The sequence below is a fragment of the Macrobrachium nipponense genome, chromosome 23 (genome assembly GCF_015104395.2).
Source record: "Macrobrachium nipponense isolate FS-2020 chromosome 23, ASM1510439v2, whole genome shotgun sequence".
In the NCBI taxonomy this organism is placed as follows: Eukaryota; Metazoa; Arthropoda; class Malacostraca; order Decapoda; family Palaemonidae; genus Macrobrachium; species Macrobrachium nipponense.
This window is the reverse complement of record NC_061090.1, coordinates 63,977,391-64,004,017: the sequence shown is the minus strand read 5'-3', so window position 1 is coordinate 64,004,017 and position 26,627 is coordinate 63,977,391. Positions and strand designations below refer to the sequence as shown.

General features: G+C 42.0%; 1 protein-coding gene across 12 annotated transcripts in view; it reads right to left on the bottom strand.

Annotated features, from left to right (window-relative positions):
* Positions 1–26,627, bottom strand: part of LOC135201365 (cyclin-D-binding Myb-like transcription factor 1) — a 389,369-nt gene that overhangs the window by 197,853 nt on the left and 164,889 nt on the right. For all 12 annotated transcript variants that reach the window (XM_064230280.1, XM_064230311.1, XM_064230254.1 and 9 more), the window contains 2 exons: positions 22,013–22,287; positions 15,073–15,322 (listed from right to left, as the gene is read on the bottom strand). In XM_064230280.1, coding sequence (XP_064086350.1) covers positions 15,073–15,322; positions 22,013–22,287 — 525 coding nt within the window. The remainder of the gene's footprint in view (positions 1–15,072; positions 15,323–22,012; positions 22,288–26,627) is intronic.

Below are 26,627 nucleotides of genomic sequence, written 5' to 3'. Positions count from 1 at the left end.
TCTCATAGCCTCCATCCAGCAAGAGATGCAGCAAGAGATGCAGCAGTCCTTCGGGGTCGTGGCCACACAGGAGTCGGTCCCGGACGTCGCTACCCTGGACCTTAACATTGAGCCTATGGCGGTAGGTGCGGAGGATTTGTTGGTTGAGGTAGGTGTGTCGGGTGCCCAAGGTCTTTCCTTGGGCGCTCCTGGATCTTCTCCTGTCCCTTCTTCAAGTGCTTCTTTCCAAGGCTTTGTGGGATCTGAGATCCCTACCCGCTCTCCCGCTCTCTCTGTACCCCCAAAGGTGAAGGGACAGAGAGAACCGAAGACCCTAGTTAAGACGACTTCTAAGAAGTCCTCTTCGTCTTCTTCAGCTAAGAAGTCTTCGACTTCTTATGCTGACGCGGTGAAGGCCAAGCCGAGCTCTTCTTACTCGAAGAGCTCTAGAAGCAAGTCTTCTAAGGAGAAGGCTCGCGCTCCCGCCGAGCCAATGCCTTCTCCGGCCTCCACCGCATCCACTCCGGTAACGCCCCGGTTGGAGTAGCGGGACCAGCACCTTTGATCCCACTGCTTTCTCAGCAGTGTGATGCAACAGGTGGGGTGAGTTGGTCGGCTCTCAAGTCTCCGCCCTGGGGACAAAGTTTGAGCAGATGTTCGCACAACTGTCGAGCACTCTGTCTCAATCGGGCCAGTCCATCCAAGATCTCTCTAACAGAGTTAGAGAGAATGAGGACCGAGTAGCTGGGCTCTCTCAGGTCCCCCTTCCAGTCTCCCCAGTAACAAGTGCTGGTATTCTCCAGCTTCCACCATATGACTCACTACCAGCTTTCTCTATGGAGAACCCATGGAGAGTAGCCGCTTACGCTCCGTTTAAGGATGGTATGATCTCTATCCCGGAGTGTGGAACTCGAAGGATTGAGGACTTCGAGTTTTATCCTCCGGGTTTGACGCAGCCTTTCATTGGCTATGCTAGGCTGACCGTAGCGGCGCTTACTAGGGAAGACAAGATCTCTAGGGAGAATGTTCTCTACAGTAGGGATCATGCTCAACGTGAATGGGTTCACTGCCTTGAGGACTGGGAGTGTACAAACACCAAGCTCCAGGCTTACAAGAGTCCTTTCACTATTTTTGCGACGGAAGAGGAGGCTTCTCTTCCGTTCGCTACAAAAATAGTAGAGACGACTCTTCAGGCAGTCCTCAAGGATGAGCCCATGCCACAGCTAAGGGAGGCAGAGTCTACTTCTCCGCTCTTCCCAGCTTTTGGAGAATTGTGGGAGAACTTGCCAGCCACGTTCACGCTTGGTAAGCTCAAACCGGACTGCGCCATGGACCAGTTCGGCGAAAAGCTCCCAAGGCTGCCTGATTCCTTGATTCAGGCGGAGTTCGACGCGCGAACTAGGTTTGGCAGGTCCCTCAATTCGCTGATTATAACAGAGATGGCTGCTCTCTCGTATGGCACGGAACCTTTGTTTAAAATCTTGGCCAAATCCCAGCTTCAGACGGTTCAGACGGATGCTTTCGACTTCTTCCAAGCTAGGAGGAATTGCCGAAAGCACGTTCTGCAGGAGTGCACTATTAGGCACGAGCCTAATAGACTCCTGGCTTCTAGCATGTGGGGAGCGGATCTCTTCCCAGAGTCCGCTGTAAATGAAGTACACCACGAGGCGGCTAGGCTCAACCAGAGCCTTAGAGCTAGGTGGGGTATTTCATCTAAGAGGAAGCAAGAATCCGTCCCCACTGCTGGTAAGAAACCAAAGAAGTCTGGTAAAAGGTTCCAGCCTTACCAGAAACACCAGCAACAGCAGCAATTTGTTCAGGCCGTCCCGGTTACCCAACAGGGACAACCTTCTACTTCTAAGCAGAACCAGCCCATCCTCCTGCTGTCTCCTCAGTCACAACCTTCGACCTCCTACGCACTCTCGCCGGCCTTCAACCCTAACGTATGAAGGTCAGGCCCTACCCTCCCTTTAATAGACAATCGAGAGTAGGGCGAGAGGCTACTTTCGCCAGCGTGGCGCAGGGAGGGCGACAAGGAGTAAGCAGTTCAGAGGAGGGCGTGGTGGTCAACCCGCCCATCAACAATGAGGCTCCCCAGGTAGGAGGGAGGCTGTTCCTCTTCCGTCACAGGTGGGGGTTCAGCAATTGGGCACAGAGCATAGTGTCCAAAGGATTGGGTTGGAGTTGGATCAAAGATCCTCCTCCAATCAAATCATTCCGCCAAATACCATCAAAGGAATTGACAGAGTTATGCGGAGGGGAACTCCTTCAGAAAGGAGCTATTGCGAGAGTCAAGCATCTAAAATTTCAAGGTCGCTTATTCAGCGTGCCAAAGAAAGGCTCAACAAAAAGAAGGGTAATCTTAGACTTGTCAAAGCTAAACTCTTTCATTCGTTGCGACAAGTTCAAGATGCTTACCCTCTCGCAAGTAAGGACCTTACTTCCGCGTGGAGCCGTCACATGCTCCATCGATCTTACAGACGCATACTATCATATCCCTATAGCCAGACACTTCCGCCCATTCCTAGGATTCAGGCTAGGAAATCAGACATTCTCATTCAAAGTGATGCCCTTCGGTCTGAATGTAGCCCCCAGGGTATTCACGAAAATAGCAGAAGTGGTTGTGCAGCAATTGAGAACTCAGGGAATCATGGTAGCAGCATACCTTGACGATTGGTTGATCTGGGCACCAACAGTCGAGGAATGTCTCAAAGCCACCAAAAGGTAGTTCACTTTCTGGAACATCTGGGGTTCCAGATAAACAAAACGAAATCCAGACTTACCCCGGAGTCTCGTTTTCAGTGGCTGGGAATCCAATGGGATTTGTCTTCCCACAATCTGTCAATTCCAGTGGCCAAACGGAAGGAAATAGCAAGCTGTCAGACAATTTCTCAAATGCAAACAAACATCAAGGAGAAGCCAGGAAAGAATCCTAGGGTCCGTTCAGTTTGCTTCGGTGACAGATATCCTCCTAAGCAAGGCTAAAAGATATAAATCGAGTTTGGCGATCGAGAGCAAAACGCCAAATCTCGAGACAAGTTTGTCAGTAATTCCACAGATCCTTCGCAATCAACTCCGTCCATGGTCAAAAGTCAAGCAAACTAGCCAAGCGGGTACCCCTTCAATATCCCCTTCCAGTGTTAACCATTCACACGGATGCCTCCCTGTCCGGGGTGGGGGGGATATTCTCAGTTCAAACAGGTTCAGGGGACTTGGTCAGTTCAATTACGCCAGCTCCACATAAACGTTCTGGAAGCAATGGCAGTAATTTCTTACCTTGAAGAGACTGCTTCCCCCGAAAAAAAGTCTCATCTAACGGCTAGTTTTGGACAGTGCAGTGGTAGTTCATTGCATCAACAGAGGAGGGTCCAAATCCAAGCATAGTGAACCATGTCATGATAGCCATCTTTGCCCTAGCAAACAAACACAAATGGCATCTGTCCGCCACTCACCTGGCGGGGGTAAGAAATGTGATAGCAGACGCTTTGTCCCGGTCAGTCCCTCTGGAATCAGAATGGTCCCTAGACGACGGGTCATTCCAGTGGATATGCTGGAGAGTCCCAGGTCTCCAAGTAGATCTCTTCGCCTCACAAGCGAACCACAAGCTCCCTTGCTATGTGGCCCCCAAGGGCCCCCAACTGACCCTCTGGCTTATGCCACGGATGCCCTGTCGTTAGATTGGGATCAGTGGAGAAAAAATTTATGTTTTTCCTCCGTGAATCTCCTCTTGAAAGTCTTAAGCAAGCTGAGACCTTTCAAGGGAATAGTAGCTCTGATTGCACCGGACTGGCCCAAGAGCAACTGGTATCCTCTTCTTCTGGAATTGGGTCTCCGACCTCAACGGATTCCCAATCCCAAGCTGTCACAATCAGTACAAATGAGGACTGTGTTCGCTTCCTCAGGAATTCTTCAGACCCTAACTTTATGGACTTCATGAAGTTTGCGGCTAATAAAGATGCTAATATTGATCCACAAAATATTCTCTTCCTAGAATCAGATAAGAGAGAGTCAACTATTAGACAATATGACTCAGCTGTTAAAAAATTAAAAAATTGCATCCTTCCTGAAAGAATCAAACACTACAACCATGACAGTTAATCTAGCTATATCCTTTTTCAGATCCTTGTTTGAAAAGGCTTAGCAGCTAGCACTATTACTACTCATAAATCGGGCTTTGAAGAAGATCTTTCAGTTAGGTTTTCAGATAGATCTGACTGAACTAATTATTTCACGTCTATTCCTAAAGCCTGTGCTAGACTTAGACTTTTCTCCAAAGGCTACTGCAGTTTCATGGTTTCTTAAATGATGTCCTCAAACTAGCTTCAGATACTGACAACTCGTCTTGTACATTCATAATGCTTCTTAGAAAGACATTATTCTTATTAAGCCTAGCTTCAGGAGCTAGAATTTCAGAACTGTCGGCTCTATCCTGAGATGCGGGTCATGTGGAATTCCTCCCCTCAGGAGAAGTTCTGCTTCGCTCGGATCGTAGTTTTTTGGCTAAAAATGAGGATCCTCTTGCAAGGTGGGCCCCTTGGAAAGTCATCCCACTTCCGCAAGACCCTTCTCTTTGACCCAGTATCAACTTTAAGAGCCTTTCTATCTCGTACATCCTCAAGATCCTCAGGTTCTCTCTTCATGAGGGAAAAAGGTGGTCTTTGTCAGTAAAAGGTATTAGACAACAAATCCTTTACTTCATTAAACAAGCCAATCCTGATTCATTCCCAAAAGCACATGACATCAGGGGAGTAGCCACCTCAATTAATTACTTTCACATATGAACTTTGAGGATCTTAAAAAGGGATTTTGACGTAAGGAAAAATCTATTTCTGGGCGATTGGCTCGTGTCGCCAGCGAAATATCCTTTAATCTATTATTTCTAGGGTAAATGTACTAACACATACCAAGAATAAATAAATAAAGAAAAACAAAAAAGGTCAGTATAACTGACTCGCTCACCCTCCCAGAGGGTGTCGGTATGAACACTATGGCGAGTGAGACCACTACCACGAGCCAAATGCCAATAGAATTCTCCCACTACAAAATCCCCCAAGAGAGCCGACCCACAGAGTGGGCAGCACTTACTACTACTACTCCCAATCCCCCATGCTGCCGACTGCTGCGCCTCTGGTGGCCATCCTGAAGTTAGCAGACAATCTTGGCGATGGGATGGGTAGGGCGGGATTTCGCTGGCGACACGAGCCAATCGCCCAGAAATAGATTTTTCCTTACGTCAAAATCCCCTTTTTCTGGGCTCAGCTCGTGTCGCTGCGCGAAATCGTACCAGAGAAATAGCACAAGATTGTAAAGAAATCAATAAAATAAAAAGAGGTCTCAAATAAAAGATAAAATAAAAGTAAAAGAATATAATTGCTAATAAGGATACATATACACAGTGATACAAAATAGATATTGCTTAAATTACACTTAATTCTAATAATATTTCTTAACTTAAGGTAATATACATATATACAGGAGTATATGTCATATATGTACAAAAATGGTATCTGTGTAGAGCTATGTATCAAAACCTTCTAAAGCAATTAACATAAAAGTTGAACAAAACAAACTCAACAATAATAATATATAAAGGAATGTATATGACTTAATATACAAAACCCGTAACCATTACAATAAGATGTATCTCCTAGCATAAAAATAAGGAGATGACATCACGAGATCAATATCCATCATCAAATATGAGTGTCCCTAGCAAAAAAAATAAGGGACACCCACTACATCATCATAAAAAGCAGCTAAGACACAGGTGACCGTAAATGAACAAGGCAGGAATAGACGAACTGTTGGGTGAGGCAGGTAGAAAGGAGGACTGGATCTTCTACTAAAGATTAGTCAGAGTCAGGGGAAACTATGTTCCCCGCTGCAACTGCTGAAAATTTCAGAGCTTCCAAGGACTTCTTTAAAGTAATGACGTTTGTTTTTGAACACTGTCGGCGATTTCCATCCAGTATACTTTTTCAACTCATCGAAGTTCATATGTTGGAAATAGTTAATTGAGGTGGCTACTGCCCTGACATCATGTGCTTTTGGGAAAGAGTCAGGATTGGCTGTTTAATGAAGTACAGGAATTTGTTGCCTGATGCCTTTAATAGATAAAGTGCCACCTTTTTCTCTCTTAAAGAGAGGACCCGATGAGGATGAGGAGGGTCCTTAGATGGAAAGGCTCGTAAGGCCGAAACTGGGCAAAGAGATACATCTTGTGGAAGGGGTAGTACCTTCCATGGTTTCCCACCTATCAAAGGATCTTCATTCTTTGCTATAAAGCTACGTTCCGGAGAAAGTAGCACTTCCCCTGTGGGAAGGAACTGAATATGATCCGGATCTCTGGATAACGCCGACAGTTCTGAAATTCTAGCTCCTGAGGCCAAGCTTAATAAAAATAGGGTTTTTCTTAAGAGCATTATAAACGAGCATGTGTCATTATTGGTTTCTGAAGCCAGCTTTAGAACATCATTTAAGAACCATGATACTGACGTAGGCCTTTACCGAAGGTCTAAGTCTAGCACATGCCTTGGGAATAGACGAGAAGTAGGAATCTGTTCAAGTCTATGTTGAACCCAAATTGAAAAATCTTTTTCAAGGCTGACTTGTTTGTCGTAATTGTGCTAGCTGCTAAGCCTTTTTCAAATAAGGATCTGAAAAAGGATATAGCTGAATTGATTGTCATGATCCTAATATCTGATTCTTTCAGGAAGGTTGCTAACTTTTTGACAGCAGCATCATACTGTCTCAAAGTTGAATCTCTTTTATCGGATTCCAAGAAGAGAATATTCTGAGGGTTCAATATTCCATCCCTTTTCGCTGCAAACTTCATGAAATCCATAAAGTTAGGGTTTTGAGAATCCCTGAGGAAGCGAACACAGTCTTCGTTTGTACTGACTGGGAGAGCCTGGGATTGGGGATCCGAAGAGGGCGAAGACCCAGTTCCAGAATGAGAGGGTACCAATTGCTCTTCGGCCATCTGTGGGGCTACTAGAGCCACTTGACCCCTTTGAATGTGCCTGAGTTTTGTTTAAGACTTTCATGAGAAGATTCATTCCCCGGAGGAAAGACACAAATCTTCTCCCAGTTGTTCCAGTTTAGAGCCAGGGCGTCCGTGGCATAGGCCAGAGGGTCCAGGTTGGGGGCCACATAACACGGGAGTTTGTGGTTCGCTTGAGATGCGAAGAGATCCACCTGTAGACCTGGAACTCTCTGAAGAATCCATTGGAACGAACTGTTGTCCAGTGACCATTCCCGACTCTAGAGGTACTGATCGGGATAGAGCATCTGCTATGACGTTTCTCACTCCAGCTATATGAGGAGGAGAGATGCCAACTGAACTTGTCCGCCAGGGAGAAGATGGCTATCATGACATGATTTAGATGACGTGACTTGGAGCCTCCTCTGTTTACACAATGTACCACCACTGCGCTGTCCAGGACTAGCTTTATGTGGAGTACTTTGGCGGACGTAACCTTTTTAGAGTCAAGAACACTGCCATTGCTTCCAGTACGTTTATATGGACTGACGGAACTGAGGTGACCACGTTCCTTGAACCTTTTTGAACTGGGAATATCCTCCCCAACCGCTTAATGACGCCGTCTGTGTGGATGGTGATCCCTGGTGGAGGAAACTGAAGGGGCACTGACACCCGACAAGTTCTTGACTTTCGCCCACGGCCGAGTCGATTCTTTAGAATCAGAGGGACTGAGGATAATTTGTCCCTGGACCTGACATTTGCTCGTGAGCGCCAGATTCTGGTTAGGTCCTTCAGTTTGGCTTTCATTCGGATGTTCGTCACTGATGCAAACTGGAGAGAACCCAGGATCCTTTCCTGAGATCTTCTTGATGCCAGTTTGTGACTCAGAAATTGTTTGACTGACTTCGCTATTTCCTTTCTTTTGGATGATGGAATCGACAGAGTATGGGAGGATAGATTCCATTGAATGCCTAGCCACTGAAAGTTTGACTCTGGAGTGAGTCTTGACTTGGTCCTGTTTATCTTGAAGCCTAGATATTCCAGGAACTGAATTACTTTCAGTGTTGCTTTCGTTGCATTCCTCGACTGTTGAAGCCCAGATCAACCAATCGTCGAGATAACGCTACTACCATAACCCCTTGCGATCTGAGTTGTTGAACTACTACTTCCGCCAGCTTCGTCAAACACCCTGGGTGCCACGTTGAGCCCGAAAGGAACTACCTTGAAGGAGAATGTCTGGTCTCCTATCTGAAGCCCAGATACGGACGGAAAGTTGGTCTTGCAAAAATAGGGATATGATAGTAAGCGTCTGTAAGATCGATAGAGGTGGTGACGGCCCCACGGGGAAGTAAGGTCCGCACCTGCGAGATCGTGAGCATCTTGAACTTGTCGCAGCGAATGGCTAAGTTTAAGCGGGACAAGTTCTAAGATTACCCTTCTTTTTTGTGAGCCTTTCTTTGGCACGCTGAACAAGCGTCCTTGAAATTTTAACCTTTTGACTCTCGCTATAGCTCCTTTCTGAAGGAGATCCTCCGCATACTCCGTCAATTCCTTGGAAGGAAGTTGCGGAAAGGTCTGGATGGGGGTGGGTTCGTTAACCAGCTCCACCCAGGCCTTTTGACACAATGCTCTGAGCCCACTTGCTGAAGTTCCACCGGTGGCGAAAGTGAAACAGCCTCCCTCCTACCTGAAATTCCTCATTGGTTCTGGTAGCCTCCTCGGCCTCCCCTGAAATGTTTCCCCTGTTAAAGGGACCTCCCGATCCTCTCCACGAAAGGGTCGCTTACCTCTGCCTCCCTTACCCTTACCCGCGGTCATACTTCTGTGAAGCTTGACCCTCGAAGGCTGGGTTGTAAGCTGGAGAGAGGGCGTAAGAGGTGGAGGGCTGAGGCTGAGGGGAGATAACATAAATCGGCTGCGATTGAGCCTTTGAGGTGGAAGGTTGGGCTGTTTGCACCAAGGGAACAGCCGGAACTTGCTGAGAAAAGCGTGGCTGCTTTTTCTGGTAGGGCTGGAAACGTCTAGGTTTCCTTTGACCCTTACCCTTACCGGCTAGATCCTGTCTTCTCTTGGCCGTAAGACCCCAACGGTCCTTAAGGCTCTGGTTCAATCTCGTAGCCTCTGACTGAACCTCCTTCACCATCGCTTCTGGGAAGAGGTCTGCTCCCCAGATGCTTGACGCAAGCAACCTATTCGGCTCGTGCCGAATAGTTGCTTCTTGTAGGACATGTTTCCTACAATTCGTCCTAGCAGTGGCAAACTCAAACATATCTGACTGTACCGTTTGAGTCAAAGATTTGGTAAGAAGCTTGAAGAGCGTTCTGACCCATAGGCCATGGTAGCCACCTCGGTCATAGCCATGGCAAAATTAATAGACCTGGCTAACCGCTTTGATTTGGCGTCGAATTCTGCCTGAATAAGGCTACTGGAAGCCCTAGGGAAGCTTCTCACCAAACTGCTCCATAGCACAGTCCGGTTTGAGTTTGCCAGCTGAGAAGGTGTTAGGTAAGTCTTCCCACAATTCTCCGGCTGAAGGAAGTAACGGAGATGTAGGATCTGCTTCCTTCAGTTGAGGCATGGGATCCCCCTTCTGGGCTGCTGGAATGGTAGATGTCGCGATCTTTGTCAGGAAAGGGAGCGGGGTACTCTCATCCATCGTAAAGATCGTAAACGGACTCTTGAAAGGTTGGATTTTCGTATTGGAACAATCCATGTCCTCTAGACACCTGAGCCATTCTCTCTGAGCCTGGTCACGTGAATAGAGGACTGTCCTCCTTTGGTACTTTATCATCCCGGTCATGGCTGAGGCGGTGAGCCTGGCGTAGCCGAATGAACGGAGGCTGAAGGTCTTCCGGGTAGAACTCGAGTCCTCAATCCTCCGAGTTCCACATTTCCGGGATAGAAATGAGTCCGTCTTGGAAGGGGGCGTTATGACGCTACTCTCCAAGGGTTGTTCATTGAGAACGGAGGTAGAGAGTCATACGGGGGAAGCTGGGCTCCACCTGTGTTGAAAGGTGGAGGAGAGGCTAGAGGAGCTTGGCTCAGTCCGGCTATAATGTTGTCCTGAGAGGTAATCCTATCCGACAACCGAGAGATCATTTGTTCCATGCTATTTTTCAGAGACCCCACCAGGTCGCCCACCTGTTGTAACAGACCAGCGTTGGAGTCCAAAGCCGGAGCTGCTGCGGAGGTGGAAGGGTGGCTCTGAACTGGAACCAAGGGTAGCGGAACTGACGACTCCGCTGGAGTGTGAGATCTCTCTCTGGAGGATCTATTCCTCGAGGACTTAGAGCCGGACCCAGAAGCTTTAGATCTCTCTGTTCTCCGGGATTCCTAGCCGGAGACTTACGAGAAAGAGGATGACGCCGAAGCCGTCTTCTTAGACGACGACGACGTCTTCGTCAAGGATTTCACTGCTTGACCCTTGACCTTGGGTCTAACTGAAGCGTCAGGAGAAGTATATAATTTCATTACCCGTAAAGCCTGGAAGGCTGGAGAGGTTTGCAAGGAGTAGAAGAAGCAGTTGCACCCAAGGGTATCCCTTGGTGTCCAACTTACCTACCTCGACCAACAGGTCGTCCACACCTATCATAGGTTCCACATTGATATCCAGCGCGCGACTTCCGAGGAGATGTCCTGGCCTTGGTCAGTCAACGAGGCAGCCAGCTGTTGCTGGATGAAAGCGATAGTCGGGGCCGCCATCTACTGGGTCGACGTAGCCTGTCGCCTTGCCTCCGGGGAAGATATTAGTACCGCCAACCTCTTCTCCAGGATGGTAGGGCATACCTTGGCGGCGTTCTTCCCGAAACCGCCGACCCGCCCGCAGGGTTGCCAGTGCGGTATCCCTCACGGCCGGCGCCTGGAAGAGAGGGTATTGATTAGATTTAAGAATAACTTAAAACTAAAGCTAACTTAAGCGTAACTTAAAAGAGAACTATAGGGGGCTATAGACCCCGTTGAATTTTCTAAGTTAGAGTGATTGATGTAAAACTTAAGCACTATAACAGATGAGGATCAGCTATCGGAGTTGGAATACTTACCCCGTCTAAAAGCTGGCTCACCAGATCGTAACAGATGGTACACGTTTCATGGTACCAGACCTGGATGTCCCCGTGCGGAGTCGCGCATGGAGCATGGGACCGGCAAACTTCGTGTCCACATGGGTCCTGAAGTGTGGCGGCGCATCCCGGATGCTCACAGTTGGTGGTCTGTAAGTGAAAAGACACATGAGTATCTTAAAGACTATCACTTACAGGCTAAAAGACAGAACTCCGTTGCATGCCGGAGCTCGGAAAAAATTTGGGCATAACCCCTCCCTTAATCGCCTGAATAGGCTATAACCCCGGAGGGATCCGGTGAAACAAGAAGGGAGGGGGGATGGTTTAAGGTACTTAAGATAAACTTAATAGTTTAACATAATAGATCTTAAACCTAAAAACTCGAACGTACCGGACTAAGTCCAGTGCGTGGCGGAGTGTGTAACTCAGCGAAACGGAGAGGTTAGAAGGGCCGACTGTATGTTCCGGCGGTCCCACTTTTGTAGACTAGCACCTTTCCTCTGGATGCCAGGTCTCCGGTGTAAAGGAGCCCTAGTAAGGTGGGAAAGAGCAAGAGGACATACCGACTCGGGCTAGTAACGGAGCGACGGGGTAGTAATGGAGGGGGGAAAAGGCCAGTCCCCCCACCTTACCATCCGACCCGGACACCGAGAAGCCGGAGAGGTCGAGTTCCAGTCTGGGTCTGTCCCGTCCCTCTACCCCCTCCGCCTGGGGGGAGAGAGGGAGGCAGGCTCGGGTATGTGGAGCGAGCATGGGCAGAACTACCCACCCCCCCCCGACTCTATAGAAGAGCGGGAGGGGGGGAAGGTGACTGGACAGGCGTCTGGCTGCCTCGTGATCGCGTAGTGACCACGGGGCGATAAGAACAAACAACTAAGCCTAGAAACATAACCAGCTGATCAGAGAGATGCTATCGGGAAGCAACCGAGCTGAAGAGCGTAACATATGGCCCAATGGGCCATGACCTAGGCCTAAGCAAGCCAGACGCCTAACTAACCTAACAAATATCACATAAATAATTCAAATGAATAATAAAATGAAAGAAAGAAAACAATATAGTAGGAGAAAAAATCCAGGAGTGTACGACTAACCCGAAGGCAAGTCTACCACTCAAAGCTAGCCGAGGCCGATACTAAGAGCCGTGGCTAGGGTCTGGATGGAAAGAGCCTACATAAGGTAAAAGACATGCATGCATGACAAAACCGTGTAGACCGTACCCCAAACAAAGCTGATAAAAAAGAGAGCGTACATAAGTAAGGGGATGTTCTGGGTATGGGCGACCCAGAACGAACCCACCACGAGGCAGAACCATGCTGCCATGCTTTCCGACCTAGAGTTCGTATTTATACCTAAAAAACGGCAAATACGGGCTCAGGGCCGGAAAAAACCAATTTAGCAATAAACACTGAGTACTTAACTTAGCTGCTGCGATGGCTGCACGCTCCATGGTAATTAAATCCAAAGGAAAGGGCACAAAAAACACCGAGTAGAAAATGGCACGTGTGAATCGAGTGCGCTAACTGAAAAGGATGGCCACCAGAGGCGCAGCAGTCGGCAGCATGGGATGGAGTAGTAGTAGTAAGTGCTGCCCACTCTGTCGGGTCGGCTCTCTTCTTGGGGGATTTTGTAGTGGGAGAATTCTATTGGCATTTGGCTCGTGGTAGTGGTCTCACTCGCCATAGTGTTCATACCGACACCCTCTGGGAGGGTGAGCGAGTCAGTTATACTGACCTTTTCCTTTCTTTATTTATTTATTCTCTTGTATGTTGTTAGTACATTTACCCTAGAAATAATAGATTAAAGGATATTTCGCGCAGCGAACACGAGCTGAGCCCAGAAAAGTATACTGGATGGAAATCTCCGACAGTCTTTAAACGTCATTATCTAAAGTCCTTGGAATCTTTTAAAATTTAAAATTTTCAGCAGTAGCAGCGGGAAACATTGTTTCTCCTGATACTGTATAGTAGTCGTAGTACAGTTTTTTTTTTTTTTTTTTTTTTTTTTTTTTTTTTTTTTTTTTATCCAGGTCTCCTTTCTACCTACCTCATCCAACATGCCTCACCCTATCGCCATGCTACTCGGACATCCTAGCCTTAGCCGCTGAAATCATATTAGTGGATTGTCCCTTATTTTTTTGCTAGGGACATCCACACTTTGTACTGATAATGTACTTCAGTGACCCCCTACCTTATTTTTATGCTAGGGTCAGGACACAATGTGTTTTGTATATTTTGTAAATAAGTTATCTAAGTAAATCTATTTTGTTAAAATTACACTGCATTATTATAATTTACTGTGTTTACTGTAATTTTAAGTACTTTACATTACTAACTTTCTTTTATGTTACTGTTTAGAATAAGTTAGACTTAAGTACTTAGTTTATATGCTGTAATTGATTTACTTATATTATATCCCTCATTTTAAACACTGCTTTTCATTTGTCCTTTTTTCCCATCTTGTTTTTTTCTCTGGTACTCTTTCATAGGCCGACACGAGCTGAGCCCAGAAAAGGGATTTTGACGAAGGAAAAATCTTATTTCTGGGTGATTGGCTCGTGTCGCCCTATGAAACCCACCCTGTAATTTGTTTGCCCCCCCCCCTGCAGGACAAGATGTTTTTTAGATTAAGGATGTCCGCTAGGGGCGCTGTTGTCCGTGGCGTCCTCTAGTAGTAGTAGTAGCGGCCGCATCGCCCGTTGGTATCAGCTCTCTCTTGTGGGATTCTGATTGGAAGTTCTAATTGGTGAATGTCTCGTGGTAGTGTTCCCAATCGCCCCTATTGCCATACCGACACTTCTTTTTAAGAGTGAGCGAGTCAGTTTTACTGACATTTTCTTAATGTTTTGGTTTTCTATGGCGTAATTGTTTTAGATTAATTTTACCTAGAATAAAGGGGAATGATATTAAGGATCCTTTCATAGGGCGACACGAGCCAATCACCCAGAAATAGATTTTTCCTTCGTCAAAATCCCTTATATATATATATATATATATATATATATATATATATATATATATATATATATATATATATATATATATATATAATATATATATATATATATATATATATATATATATATATATAGATATATATATATATATATATATATATATATATATATATATATATATATATATACACACTCCAAGGGTTAAATATAGACAAATAGGTAATATATTAAAGAGATAGATACATTGATTGATTGATTGACCAATATGCATATTTTTTTGCTTGAGCGTGTTATAAGGATTCACTTATCTATTGTGATTGATCCTTATTCTATTGTCAGCTTTCTCCATCTTGTTGCATATGGTTAGGAGTCTTATTGCAAATGCATTTCTGCAACGACATAGACAAAGCAACATGGCAGTCATGACAGCAATGAAAAATCCGTCTCCATCAATGACGCAGTGAATACTTAAAGTGTGAGTGCTGCAGCCAACAGATAACCCATTATCATTACAGTATTACTTGACATGCCAAGGACACTGTAATCAAATACATTGGGAACAATAAACCATTATTATGGTCATTACGTCAAACCTCCCTACCCTTTTCATTATGATCTCTCCATTTATCTGCTGGTACTGAAAAATATCAGGGAAAACGGTATTAATGTGGGAGAAATGAGAAACACGGCAACAAATAAAGGGAGGGAGGGAGAGGGAAGGGATGGGGATAGCGGGCGTTCGAATCTGTAAATGACTCCTGCTGACTCATATGACCTTGCCTTTAAAAGTCAAGAGTAAACGCCTTAACTAATTCCATTTGACAATGCACTATATACCAAAAATTAAAGTACCATTTCGATCAAATAATTAGTTTGAAAGATATTTGAGAAAAACGATGACGTGCAGTCCTTGAAATGAATAGTAGTTCATTTTAATTGCTATTGTTTGGATTTTGTCATTATCCAACGGACCTTGGCTCTACTAATCTGGTTAACGGAAGGATTACTTTGGTATAAAGATTATCATGGAGCCTCAGGCACCCTACCACTATGAAACTTTTTCAGTTTAATTTTGCAAAGCGAATAAAAAGTAAGTATACCTGCTCTCCGGGAAAGACACTTGCTAATTCGTATACCGCCATAGCCAAACGATCTTCCTCTTCAACAGTCCATGCTCCTCTATTACAATTTTCATTTAGTAGGCGACAACGATCTTTTACAGATGCAGCAGAGCGACCAAGAAGTGCAGCAATTGCTTGCCAATTATTACCATGTTTTATACGCAACTCCCGTAGCTTGTTCACCTCCTCTGCTGTATACTTTCCAATATGATTTCGATTATCATATAATCTGCAAAGAAAAAAAAATAAGAACAAGAAATAATAAAATTCAGTACAGACCACTTTTCAAGTTTATAATATTAACTTTCATGACGATATTTATTATATAGATACTACTTATATACTGTTAATCTGTTACATCTTCATGCCAATCAAGTAGTACACTTGGCATTCAAAAGAGAAGATGAACGACTGGCTGATCCAGATGAACTGTTTAGTTCACCCATTCTCCACCCACTGAGATTTGGGAAAGCTGGGTGAGATGTACTTTAACAGCAGGAAAGTATCTCAATAATAAGTTTTATCATTATAGCTGATTCCCACAATGAAAAAAAATGGTGGGTTAGCACAGATATAAAATATCTGTTCAGCCAAGAGTACAAACCTATAACATTCTAACCTTATCTAGGATCCTTCCTGGATTCTATTGCTGCCAGAAGGTGAATACCTCACAAGGGTAAGCTCTTGTGTATGGTACAGTCAGAGTAGCCGTACAAAGAAAGCCGCCTTTTCAGAGCTGTTAATAAACTCATTGCCAAATCTAACAAATCCAACGAACGACAGTCTAGAGCTACAAGAAATAGCTATATATAGAGGTATGCTCTTATATATAAAATGTGTCTACATGCTCCACAACACTCAAAACCAGGATTTTAACGATAAAGAAAGAGTAGAAACTAAAGACTGTACAGGCTGGGACTAGCAGACTAAGGTCTTCACTATTTTCAAACAAAGTTTTTGCATCTCTCAGGCAATGAGAAGCAAAATGGAATTACGCCTCCACTGAGCCACAAATAAATATGTTCTCAAAAGATCAATTCTTCAAAAAACTACAAAGCACACCTGCTCATACATTATAGATCTTGACCTACATCAATGATAAAATACCAGGGTTTAACTTCTCATAACTAACTTAACTGAATAGAGAACAAAAAACTACATAGGATTCTTAAACATATAGGTGTGTTCAGTCTCTTGACATAACAAAATATCTTGATAATATGGGATGGGATTTTCCCTCAAAACCCAAATGCTCTAAACAAGGGCAGAAACAAAAGGATAGCACCTCTATTATAAAAACCAACATTCTGTTCAAATGCTTGTAATTCACTTACTCTTCTTGCAGCTGCCAAGGCTGCTAAAAAGAATGTCCGTAGTTGAGTGCTTTGAAGAGGTTGTTGCCTAAGATTCAAGCAGCTTCGAAGACAAAAAAAACTTTAAATCCATGTCAAGATTCTAAAAAAGAGGTTGATACGATGTTCTGGGCATGTCAATCTCATATGACCTGCAGCCTGGGCTATTAGCAATATCCAGTTGACCTTGACGTAATGCAAAAGAAAGAATTGATCTAAAACTTTATCTGAGACAGACAGCATTTTAGAGTACGTATCTACATTAAGTTGTCTATAAAGGTTCTGGTGCATAAATCCCTCTAAACTGACACCAGAGGTGTAAGTTTTGAGGGATTTATGATGTTCTGGGCATCTCAATCTCATATGACCTGCAGTCTGGGTCATTAGCAATATTCAGTTGACCTTGATGTAATACAAAAGAAAGAATTGTTCTATACCCTCTAATATCTGAGACATACAGCACTTTAAGAGTATCTACAAAAAGGAGAGCACTTAAAACTATCTATGAAGGTTCTGGTGCATAAATCCCTCTAAACTGACTTGGACTGCAGGTCATATGAGACTGAGATACCCAAACATCATATCAACCCTTTTATTGGAATCTTGACACGGATTTAAAGTTTTTTGTCTTCAAAGCTGCTTGAATCTTAGGAAACAGCCTCTTCAAAGCACTCAACTATGAAAATTCTTTTTGGCAGCCCTGTTCACTACCTTTAATATATATCAGTGGCTCAGTCTCTTCTAGATCTGAATATAATCTCCCAAGGTCCTCTAGAAAAACCTTGTATTTGCAAGAGATGGCTGATAGTCTCCAAGAAGTTAGATGAGGCATGTAGAGATTTTGACACTTCATGGTATGAAGCTTTTAGACATCTCACCAACAAAGAAGGGATTGAGGGAGATCTACAGCCAGTGAAAGCAGGTCCAAAAATCATTCCCTATGTGCCACCATGGAACAACTAGGGTTATACTGGAATTTCGGGTTCTTGTAATTTGGTGAGCACCATTCTTATGATCACGAAAAGACGAAGGGCATGTGTCCACATCCAACCAAACCTGTAAAAACACTTCTACCACCCAAGCCTGAGGGTACTGGAAGGAAGAATAGTAGACTGGCACCTCTTGCTCTGAGCTCTCACAAAGAGGTTTATGTTCAGAATTCCCAAAACTTCCACAGATTGACATACTGGAGGATTCAGACCATTCTATCAGAAAGTCTGATAATTTCTGTTAAGTTGATTCACTGACACATCGTTTCTTCCTTGTGCAAAACGTTGAATCAACATAATATTCCTTGTTTATGCACACAAGAAGGCCCTCTGCTGGAAAGAACATTGAAGAAGAATTCATCTTGTCCTGTTTCCTGATATAAGCCATAGAGGTTATATTGTCTGAGAACACAGATACTACTTTGACTCTTACCAGACGTCCACTGTTTTAAACTCTTCCAGACTGCAATTTCTCCTCTCCCGGACATAATCGGGACATCTCTAGATCTCCCAGAAGGTGCACCAGCCCTTCACGGAGGTGTCAGAAAACAACTTGAGGTCTGGCATCCTTACTTCCAACGAGAGACCTACCTAAAGCTTTGAATTATCTGCAGACCATTCTAGATTTCTCAAAGATTTATTGGCTTTATGACCATCATCGAGTACAGTAAAGACTTCTTGTCTCATGCCCATTTCAGGCAAAATTGAATGGCCCTCATACTGAGACTGACCAGGCTGACAACCTTTCCATGAGGGGCCATATAATATAAAAGGTAAAGTTACTGCTTCACTGTAAGCTATTTTAAGGGTTAAAATCCTCTAGGAAGCAGCAAGAAATTGTTTTGTTTTCCCAAAGAAAAACCCTGAAAACTGTGAGAGCCTATCTTCATCACCAGACAGACAACCTCACAAAAGGATGCAACCTCACAAAAGGCTACTTTCAGGTCCACAATTTACTCTTCCATTGAGGATTTGATTATTTCCTCTTCTTTTGTATTATGATTAAAAAAAGTTAATCCTCAAGTTCAACCCTGCATCTCAGAAAGACGAATTTTCATTAATAAACATTACTGGTTTTCATTCACATAATGAAAGGTTGCTTATTCATTCAACCACAACATTCCTGGCTTATAAGCTTAAGGCCTGTGTGTCTGTAGGTCTCAAAAACCAAACTATGGAGGGGCAATCCTTTGACCAACTCTGCTCTAACCCACAAGCTCACTTCATGATATCAAGTTGTTTTTACACCGAATTTTCACAACAAACTAAAGATATAAACACTTTTATACTATGTTGCAAAAACAAGGGAATAAGGTCCCATTTCTGTTTTTATTTGGAGGATTGCTTTTTTCACTGACCATAACCTAATAAATAATCTAGCCCTTGCTGCCCCTGTTTCAGTGGGTAACATTATGCACTAAACCTAATAATCATATATCAAGCTACATTTGCAACATGCTTTTGAAGGCTGCTGATATCTGATCTTATGGAAAACATAATACTTCAAATTCCTTCTCAATCTAAATCCTAATATTTGTGGTGCTTATGACTTAGTCGTAAGGTCCTCGTATATATGTACAGATTCATTCAAAGTTTTTAATTGATTCCTAATAAAGATAGTGGAGGTGCTTATATTGGGATTATACTAGTCGTGTGTATCAAAGGGTAGTTTTCTGGAACCTCCATGGTTTACCGGAGTTGAGCATAAGAATCTACAAAGTACTATAAATGTTGTTACTCTTGTTGTTAAATGCTCACATCTAATGAAAATGAAGCCACTGTAAAGACTTCACTGACTAGCCAAACTCATACCATGCATTAACTAGATGATTTACTAACATTTATTATTATTATTATTATTATTATTATTATTCTATTATTATTAGTATTATTTATTTATTATTATTATTTATTATTATTATTATTATTATTATTATTATTATTATTCAGAAGATGAAACCTATTCAGATGAAAAACGCCCACAGAGGCCATTGACTTGAAATTCAAGCTTCTAAAAATATGGTATTCATTGAAAAGAAGTAAGAGAAGGTAAAGGGAAATACAGAAAGATATCTCAATTATCAAAAGAAAATATATAAATTAACAAATTATTAAAAAAAAGAAAGTGTGAATAACTTATCCAAATGCGAGGAGAACCTATTAAAGTAGTTATGCATTGCATCTGCGCTTCAACTTTTGAACTGTTACTTGCACAACATCCCCAGGGAGGGAGACTGCTGGTCTACAGTCCAATGGTGTGTGAGAATAAAGGACCTCTGGAACTTTCAAGTTTGACAGCAAGGCATATTTACTGAATATTGATATTGCTGTTCAGCAAATCTGGTTTTGCTCTCAGCAAGAAAAGAGGATCAAGGATTAATTATGCATGAAAGATCTCTGTTAAAATACAACTTATGGGATATTGACAAACAAGAGACCACCACAAATCACTCTTATCTAAAAGGGCTGAAGCAGACATCCATACTGTAGAACAGTATTCTAGTAAAGAAGGAAAAATGGCCTAAAACAGGTTTCATTGATTTAATCACTATTATAAGTATATGAGCCTTACACTGTATACTATATAACTTCCATGCATCATTTACTGATATACTTTCATTAGATGTTTCTCAAATATAAGATGTGAGTCAAAAGTTGCATCAAGTACAGTATAGCTAAAGCTTCAGACTGATTCAGATGAGTCCCATCAATCAGAAGGGGAGGATGGGGTGGGAAATCTGTATGCGATCTGGTAATAAATAGCATTTTCGATTAATTGGTGTTTAGCCTCATGCCCAACCATCTACACTGGACCGCCCATATTCATGGGGGACGTACACCAGACTCCCCCCCCCCCCATTTAGCTAAAATCCGCAGTAAAATCCCTCTAAAAACGCTTAGAACTGCCTATTTTGCTGGCTCAAAACAAGAAAACGCCTAAAAAATGCTTATACCTGAATATTTTAATAGTTTTATCTCACAAAGAGTGATTTAATCATAAAATCGATATGAAAATACATTACATATTTAGTGAATATTTCCCACTGAAAAATACCATGAATAGTCGAATTTTTCATGATTGTTGAGAAGGCGAATAAGGGGGAGTCCATTGCACACCATTTACTAATCTGCTCCATGTCCAGATTGAGACTAAGGGCAGCTTAATTTCTCGCATGTGGAAACTACTATACCCACAATGTTGCATCATTGGCATACTGAAAAATCTTGCTTTTGAGGGTAACAACCATATCACTTATATACACTAAAACTAACAGTGAACCAAGAATACTACTCCGTGGAACTCCAGACACAAGTGATCTGGGTTTGCTACAGATCCCATCAACAGCAACTCATTCCTGCCTACCTGTAAGGAAAATCTAGAAGTAAACACAAAATATATTCACATACTCAACGGTTCTGAAATTTATATGTGCCTTGTGATTTATTATATTGAAAGCAAGACTAAAATCTATTTGAATTACTCTGCACTCAAAACCATTATCAAGGTTCTCTTGCAAATGGCAAGTCAAATCTAAAATCGCTTAGTGGGTACCAAATTGCTTCCTAAACACATGTTGACTATCAGCTAACAATCCTTTAGATTCCACATACTTATGTAATGGCTTAAAAATAAGTTTTTCAGCTGGTCTGGAGAGCACAGGGAGAACAGAAATTAGCCTCTAGTTACTACAGTCTGCAGATACGCCACTCTTTGGAACAGGCACTGTATTGCTAAGCTTACGCTAATCTGCAAAGATCCTACATCAACACGAAAATCTATAGAATCTTGGGAGACAACACACTAGAAACCTTTCTAAAAAAACTAAGGGAAGAAACCAACAGGATCTTCTCCACCCCAGCTATCAAGATTATCCAGAATTTTCTATCCCCAAAGCAAAATGCAAATTTTGCAAGAACAGGTTCAGGATAACAAGTAATGGGAGAGGGACATCCCCATTTGATTGCATAGCTTCAAAAGCTCTATGAAGCAGTTCAGCCTTTTCCTTATGACTAGGTAACTAATCTACCAACATCTGTTAGTAGTAGAGGAATGGAAGATGAGCCTGACCCAAAGACAGATGATGGCATTAGGTCCACCACAGATGATGCTCAGTAATTCTTTCAAGTTTCCTCTAAAAATAATTGTAATTTCTCTCAGCCATAATCAATACAATTGCTGTAAGGTTTAATTTTCTAGATTTTTTATGCAATTGCTGAAGGTTATGGTTTTCTATTTTATACAAGAGCTATTGTGATCAATACAATTGCTGTAAGATTGAATTTTCTCATTTTCTACTTCTGAGCAGTCTGCTGAGGCTTTCTTGACAAGCTGATATTTTTAGCTCCTTCCATTCAAAAGAAATGATAATAAACAGTATTAATTTAACATTTGGCATTTCCTTTTGTGGAAGATTCTTTGAAAAGTAATGATCTATGCAGCTCATTTGACATGATGCCATACACTTTAGCTAACAATAATCAGTCACTATCATCATCATAATGAAGATAACAGCAACCTCAGGAAATGTCTTTATTCAAATATCTATATCCTACTTAACAAGTAATAATAGCAAATACCTAATTACTCTTCTGTAGATCGAAAAAAGTGGCCTATTAAGGCCTTTTGCAATGATCCTGTAAAATCCGCTTCGCTCTTCTTTAGTCATTTTGAAAATAACAGAGCCAGGATCAGAGAGATTTCGATCACTGCAATATTCCATGATATTCTTTTGGAGAAGCTCCGTCTCTTCCTTTGACCACATTCCCTGGCGCCATGCATGACCACGCCATCTGAACATCTCTTTGTCCTCACGAGAAGTGAACCAATTTTGGTTTACACTGGCATTCCCATTCTGAAAATTAAAGACTTTTGAAAAGGCAAGAAACTTCATATACAAAAATGGCAAAAGCTTAAAAAGATATAATCAATTTTAGTATAACTATCCTATGTTTTGAACCAGTGGCTTAGAAATCCATACTAATCATATAATTATGAGTTTTTAATTACCATATGTATTATGATGCTATTTTCAGTCATTTTTAGGACCACATTGTTTTGCCCCAAAGCAATAATGACAAACAATCAACACAAAATTGAAGAAACCCATTCAAATATTACACCAAACATTTTCTATATGGACAATAAAGCATGTATAATCATGAGACAATAAACCATGTATAATCATGATATATGACAAATGTGCAACTTTAAACTACAGACACTAATATGAGGAAGCATAACTTTATCAAAAATAGACTTTAATTTCCAGAAGTATGCAACCTTCAAAATCAAATAAAACCTCTTTTCCAAATGATAATTACTCCTCCCCTGAGGGGGCTGAGGGGGGTCTGTGTGCATGAGAGAGGCAGAAAGTTACTCTTCAGATTTGATAAATATAAGGTCTTGGCTTAAAAAAACTTGAGCAGACTTCTAGGAAAGTGGGCCTTCTCTTGTAATAGCCGTTTGAAAATTACACATTTGAATGACATTTTCTGCACATCTGCATCTGAAAATTGTGTTTTCCCTGTACCTCATGCTCTAATTTATCTAGAATGTTGGTCCCAGTGTCTAGACGTCCGAGAAATTTATATATGTCATTCAAAAATCAGATAAACAAATTCCAAGGGCTCATTTCTGGTATTCAAAGTCTTGCCGAATCACATTTCTATGGTGATTTATGCTCTATACCTAGTGTTTTGTGTGAAATTTATTTGTGCTGTAAGATTTCAAGTAAGTTACACTTTAATTAGAAAACAAAGTCCCATTCTATCACATGGAAATTTCACTGTAATCAAAGATCAGGCATCATGGATGGCAAACATAATTTACAGATTTCTCAAAAACTTCCACAATTTTCTATGAACATGATATGCGTTTCTCCTGATTTGCAGATTTCTCTCTGGACCATATCTACCCATTATTCGTGGGAAATTAGCCTATTTGCAGCATTTTTCTATGAGAAATTTCCAGAAATTCCTGGTTTTTTATCAATTTCATCATAACATGCACTTAAAGCAACCAAGTGTAAAAATTTGTTGTGGCTTTTTCTTGAGTTTTACCTACCAAATAGGCCATTTCACCATTTTTATAGGGGTTCAAACTAGTTGCAGATTCTAAACATTTGCGGGGGGTCTGGTACGCATCCCCTGTGAATACGGGAGACCACTGAATAATCACTTCCAGTCAAATGATGCACTGCAGGTAACACAGAACAGAGTGAACCAAGCTGTATAGTCATAGTTATGAATAGGTAAGAACCTTGTTGAATCACCAACACCACATCTGATCCACAACTGCTGGAGACCATTGGCTTGAAGGGTGGAGAAATGACACAAAAGGTGAATGTACTACGACATGAGCAACGTTATAATACTTCAGGGTGTTTGCAACATGCAGAGCAATTCTTTCATCAGCTTCCTCCATGTGTGAATGAAGTTCAGACTTTTTCACTAATCTTGCGTTGATTGTAGACTTGAGAGTTTCTCATGTTTGATTTCACCAGCCACCACTTGCTGTGCATTTGTCAGTGAAACAGCTACTGCCTCATGCAACAGGACTTCCAGCTTCAGCTTGCTCTTTGAAGACCCCCACAACATGTCCATATCCTCTGGAAGAGGTGTGTTTCCAAGAAGTTCACTTAGTTCTGTTAGACCTTGTATTAATCATTGTTTCTCACATATTCAGTTACTTTCTTGCAAGAGGCATACCAATGGAAACAGTATTACCTTATTAGGTCTCCCAGGAACAGTATTTATTTGACGAAGTTGGTTTCACAAAGAAAACTCAGACAAGCACTCTAATACAACAACTTAAAAGAATCTTACAGAGGACAAGAAGCCCAATTTTGAGGACCAAAGTTTGAAGTCTGGAGTCGTTATTGATGATATGGACATCATTTGAAGGAGCAAACTTCAGGGATTGGAAAATTTTGGTGATCTGAGCAAGAAAGTAATTGAATATGCAAGACGATCTTCCAAATTTACTCTGTGACTACTATGTTTTTGACTGCCTATGATCTTCACTCCATCAAAGACAGTGAAAGGAAACGACAATCAACACAAGGTCCAATAGAACTAAGTGAAGTTCTTGGAGGCACACCTCTTCCAGAGGATATGAATATGTTCTGGGGGTCTTTTCAAAGAGCAAGCTGAAGCTGGAAGTCCTATTGCATGAGGCAGTAGCTGGTTCACTGACAAATGCACAGCAAATGGTGGCTTGTGAAATCAAACATATGAAACCATGCAAACCTATAATCAATGCAAGAGTAGTAGGAATGTCAGAACTTCATTCCCACAAGGAGGAAGCTGATGAAAGAATTGCTCTGCATGTTGCAAACTCCCTGAAGTACAACATTGGCTGCGTCCTAGTACATTCACCAGACAAGAGATGCCATTTCTCCACCCCTCAAGGCAATGGTCTCCAGCTCAAGCAATTGTGGGTCAGATGTGGTGTTGGTGACTCAACAAGGTTCTTACCTATTCATACTATATTGCTGTACTGCTTGGTTCACTCTGTTCTGTATTACTTGCAGTTCATTTGACTGGAAGTGACCATACCATCAAAGTTGGAAGAAAACCAGCTGATCTCAAGGCAACCAAGCACAATTTTTAGCCGAGTTTGGCCACTATATTCATGAGCCAAAACTGTCTGAGAGTTTGGTAAACGTTGAGGCATACCCCTGGTTCAGAAAATGAATGAGTTGCAGGCAAACTTCTATTTCCACAGCAAGGGAAGCAATGAATTGTCTCCAACAGGTGAAGTGATCAAGGCTCACATCCTCAGAGCAACCATTGCAACTAAGGAACTGCTTTGTGTTTGAGACTGCTGTTGACAAGCCAGATCTAAAATCATTGGGATATGTACTGGATAATGAGTTGCTACTTCCTATTTTTGGGCACAACCCTTTGCCAGAAGAATACATAGTTTGCTGCAAATGGAAAGGTGTCCTTTGCACTAGATTTTGTGACTGTAGCCTTCAAGAAGAAAGTCTTTGTGGGAACATATAATTTCCACAATGGAAGCTTTAAATCTACACATATCCTGTTCAGAGAAAATTGTGGAAGTTTTGAGAAATCTGTAAATTGGTGTTTGCTGTCCATGATGCCTAATCTTTGATTACAGAGAAATTTCCATGTGATAGAATGGGACTTTGTTTTCTAATTAAAGTGTAAATTACTTGAAATCTTACAGCACAAATATGAAATTTCACACAGAACATATCTCCATAGAAATGTGATTCGGCAAGACTCTGAATACCAGAAATGAGCCCTTGGAATTTGTTTATCTGATTTTTGAATGGCATTTATAAATTTCTTGGACGTCTAGACACTGGGACTAACATTCTAGATAAATTACAGCATGAGGTACAGGGAAAACTCAATTTTCATTGGATGCAGATGTGCAGAAAATGTCATTTAAATGTGTAATTTTCAAACAAGAGAAGGCCGACCTTCCCAGGAGTCTGCTCAAGTTTTTTTTTTTTTTAAGCCAAGACCCTATATTTATCAAATCTGAAGAGTAGCTCTCTGCCTCTCTCATGCACACGGACCGCCCTCCAGCCCCTCGGCGAAGAGAGAGAGAGAGAGAGAGAGAGAGAATAACTCGTTACAAAATCAAAAGATTAAAATGAACCTCTATAGGCAACACCTCTTCCTCCCCACCATAACTAGCATATCTTTTCCAGAGAGAGAGAGAGAAGAGAGAGAGAGAGAGAGAGAGAGAGAGAGAATAGAAATGAGCTGATCGGGCATTGGCAACAATTTGGACTCATGACCACTTTCTGGCAAGTAATGTGACATTTCTAACAGGTCCAACTTCCCCCCTCCCTTCACAAAAGAGAGGGAGGAAATTCTGTTCTTTAATAACTATAGAAAAGCTTGAATATTGTGATAACAGTGTATTATTATTATTATTATTATTATTATTATTATTATTATTATTATTATTATTATTAATATTATGATTATCATTCAGTCTTACTAATATTTGAAATTTAGTACTTATGTATGAGGTAAATCAATTATTTATCATACAAAACAGAGAGAGAGAGAGAGAGAGAGAGAGAGAGAGAGAGAGAGAGAGAGAGAGAGAGAGAGAGAGAGATAATTCTTATATTATTATTTCATATCATTTCATCTTATTAAAATTTCTACAGTATTAATCAATATAAATATTTGAAAATTAGTAAATCAT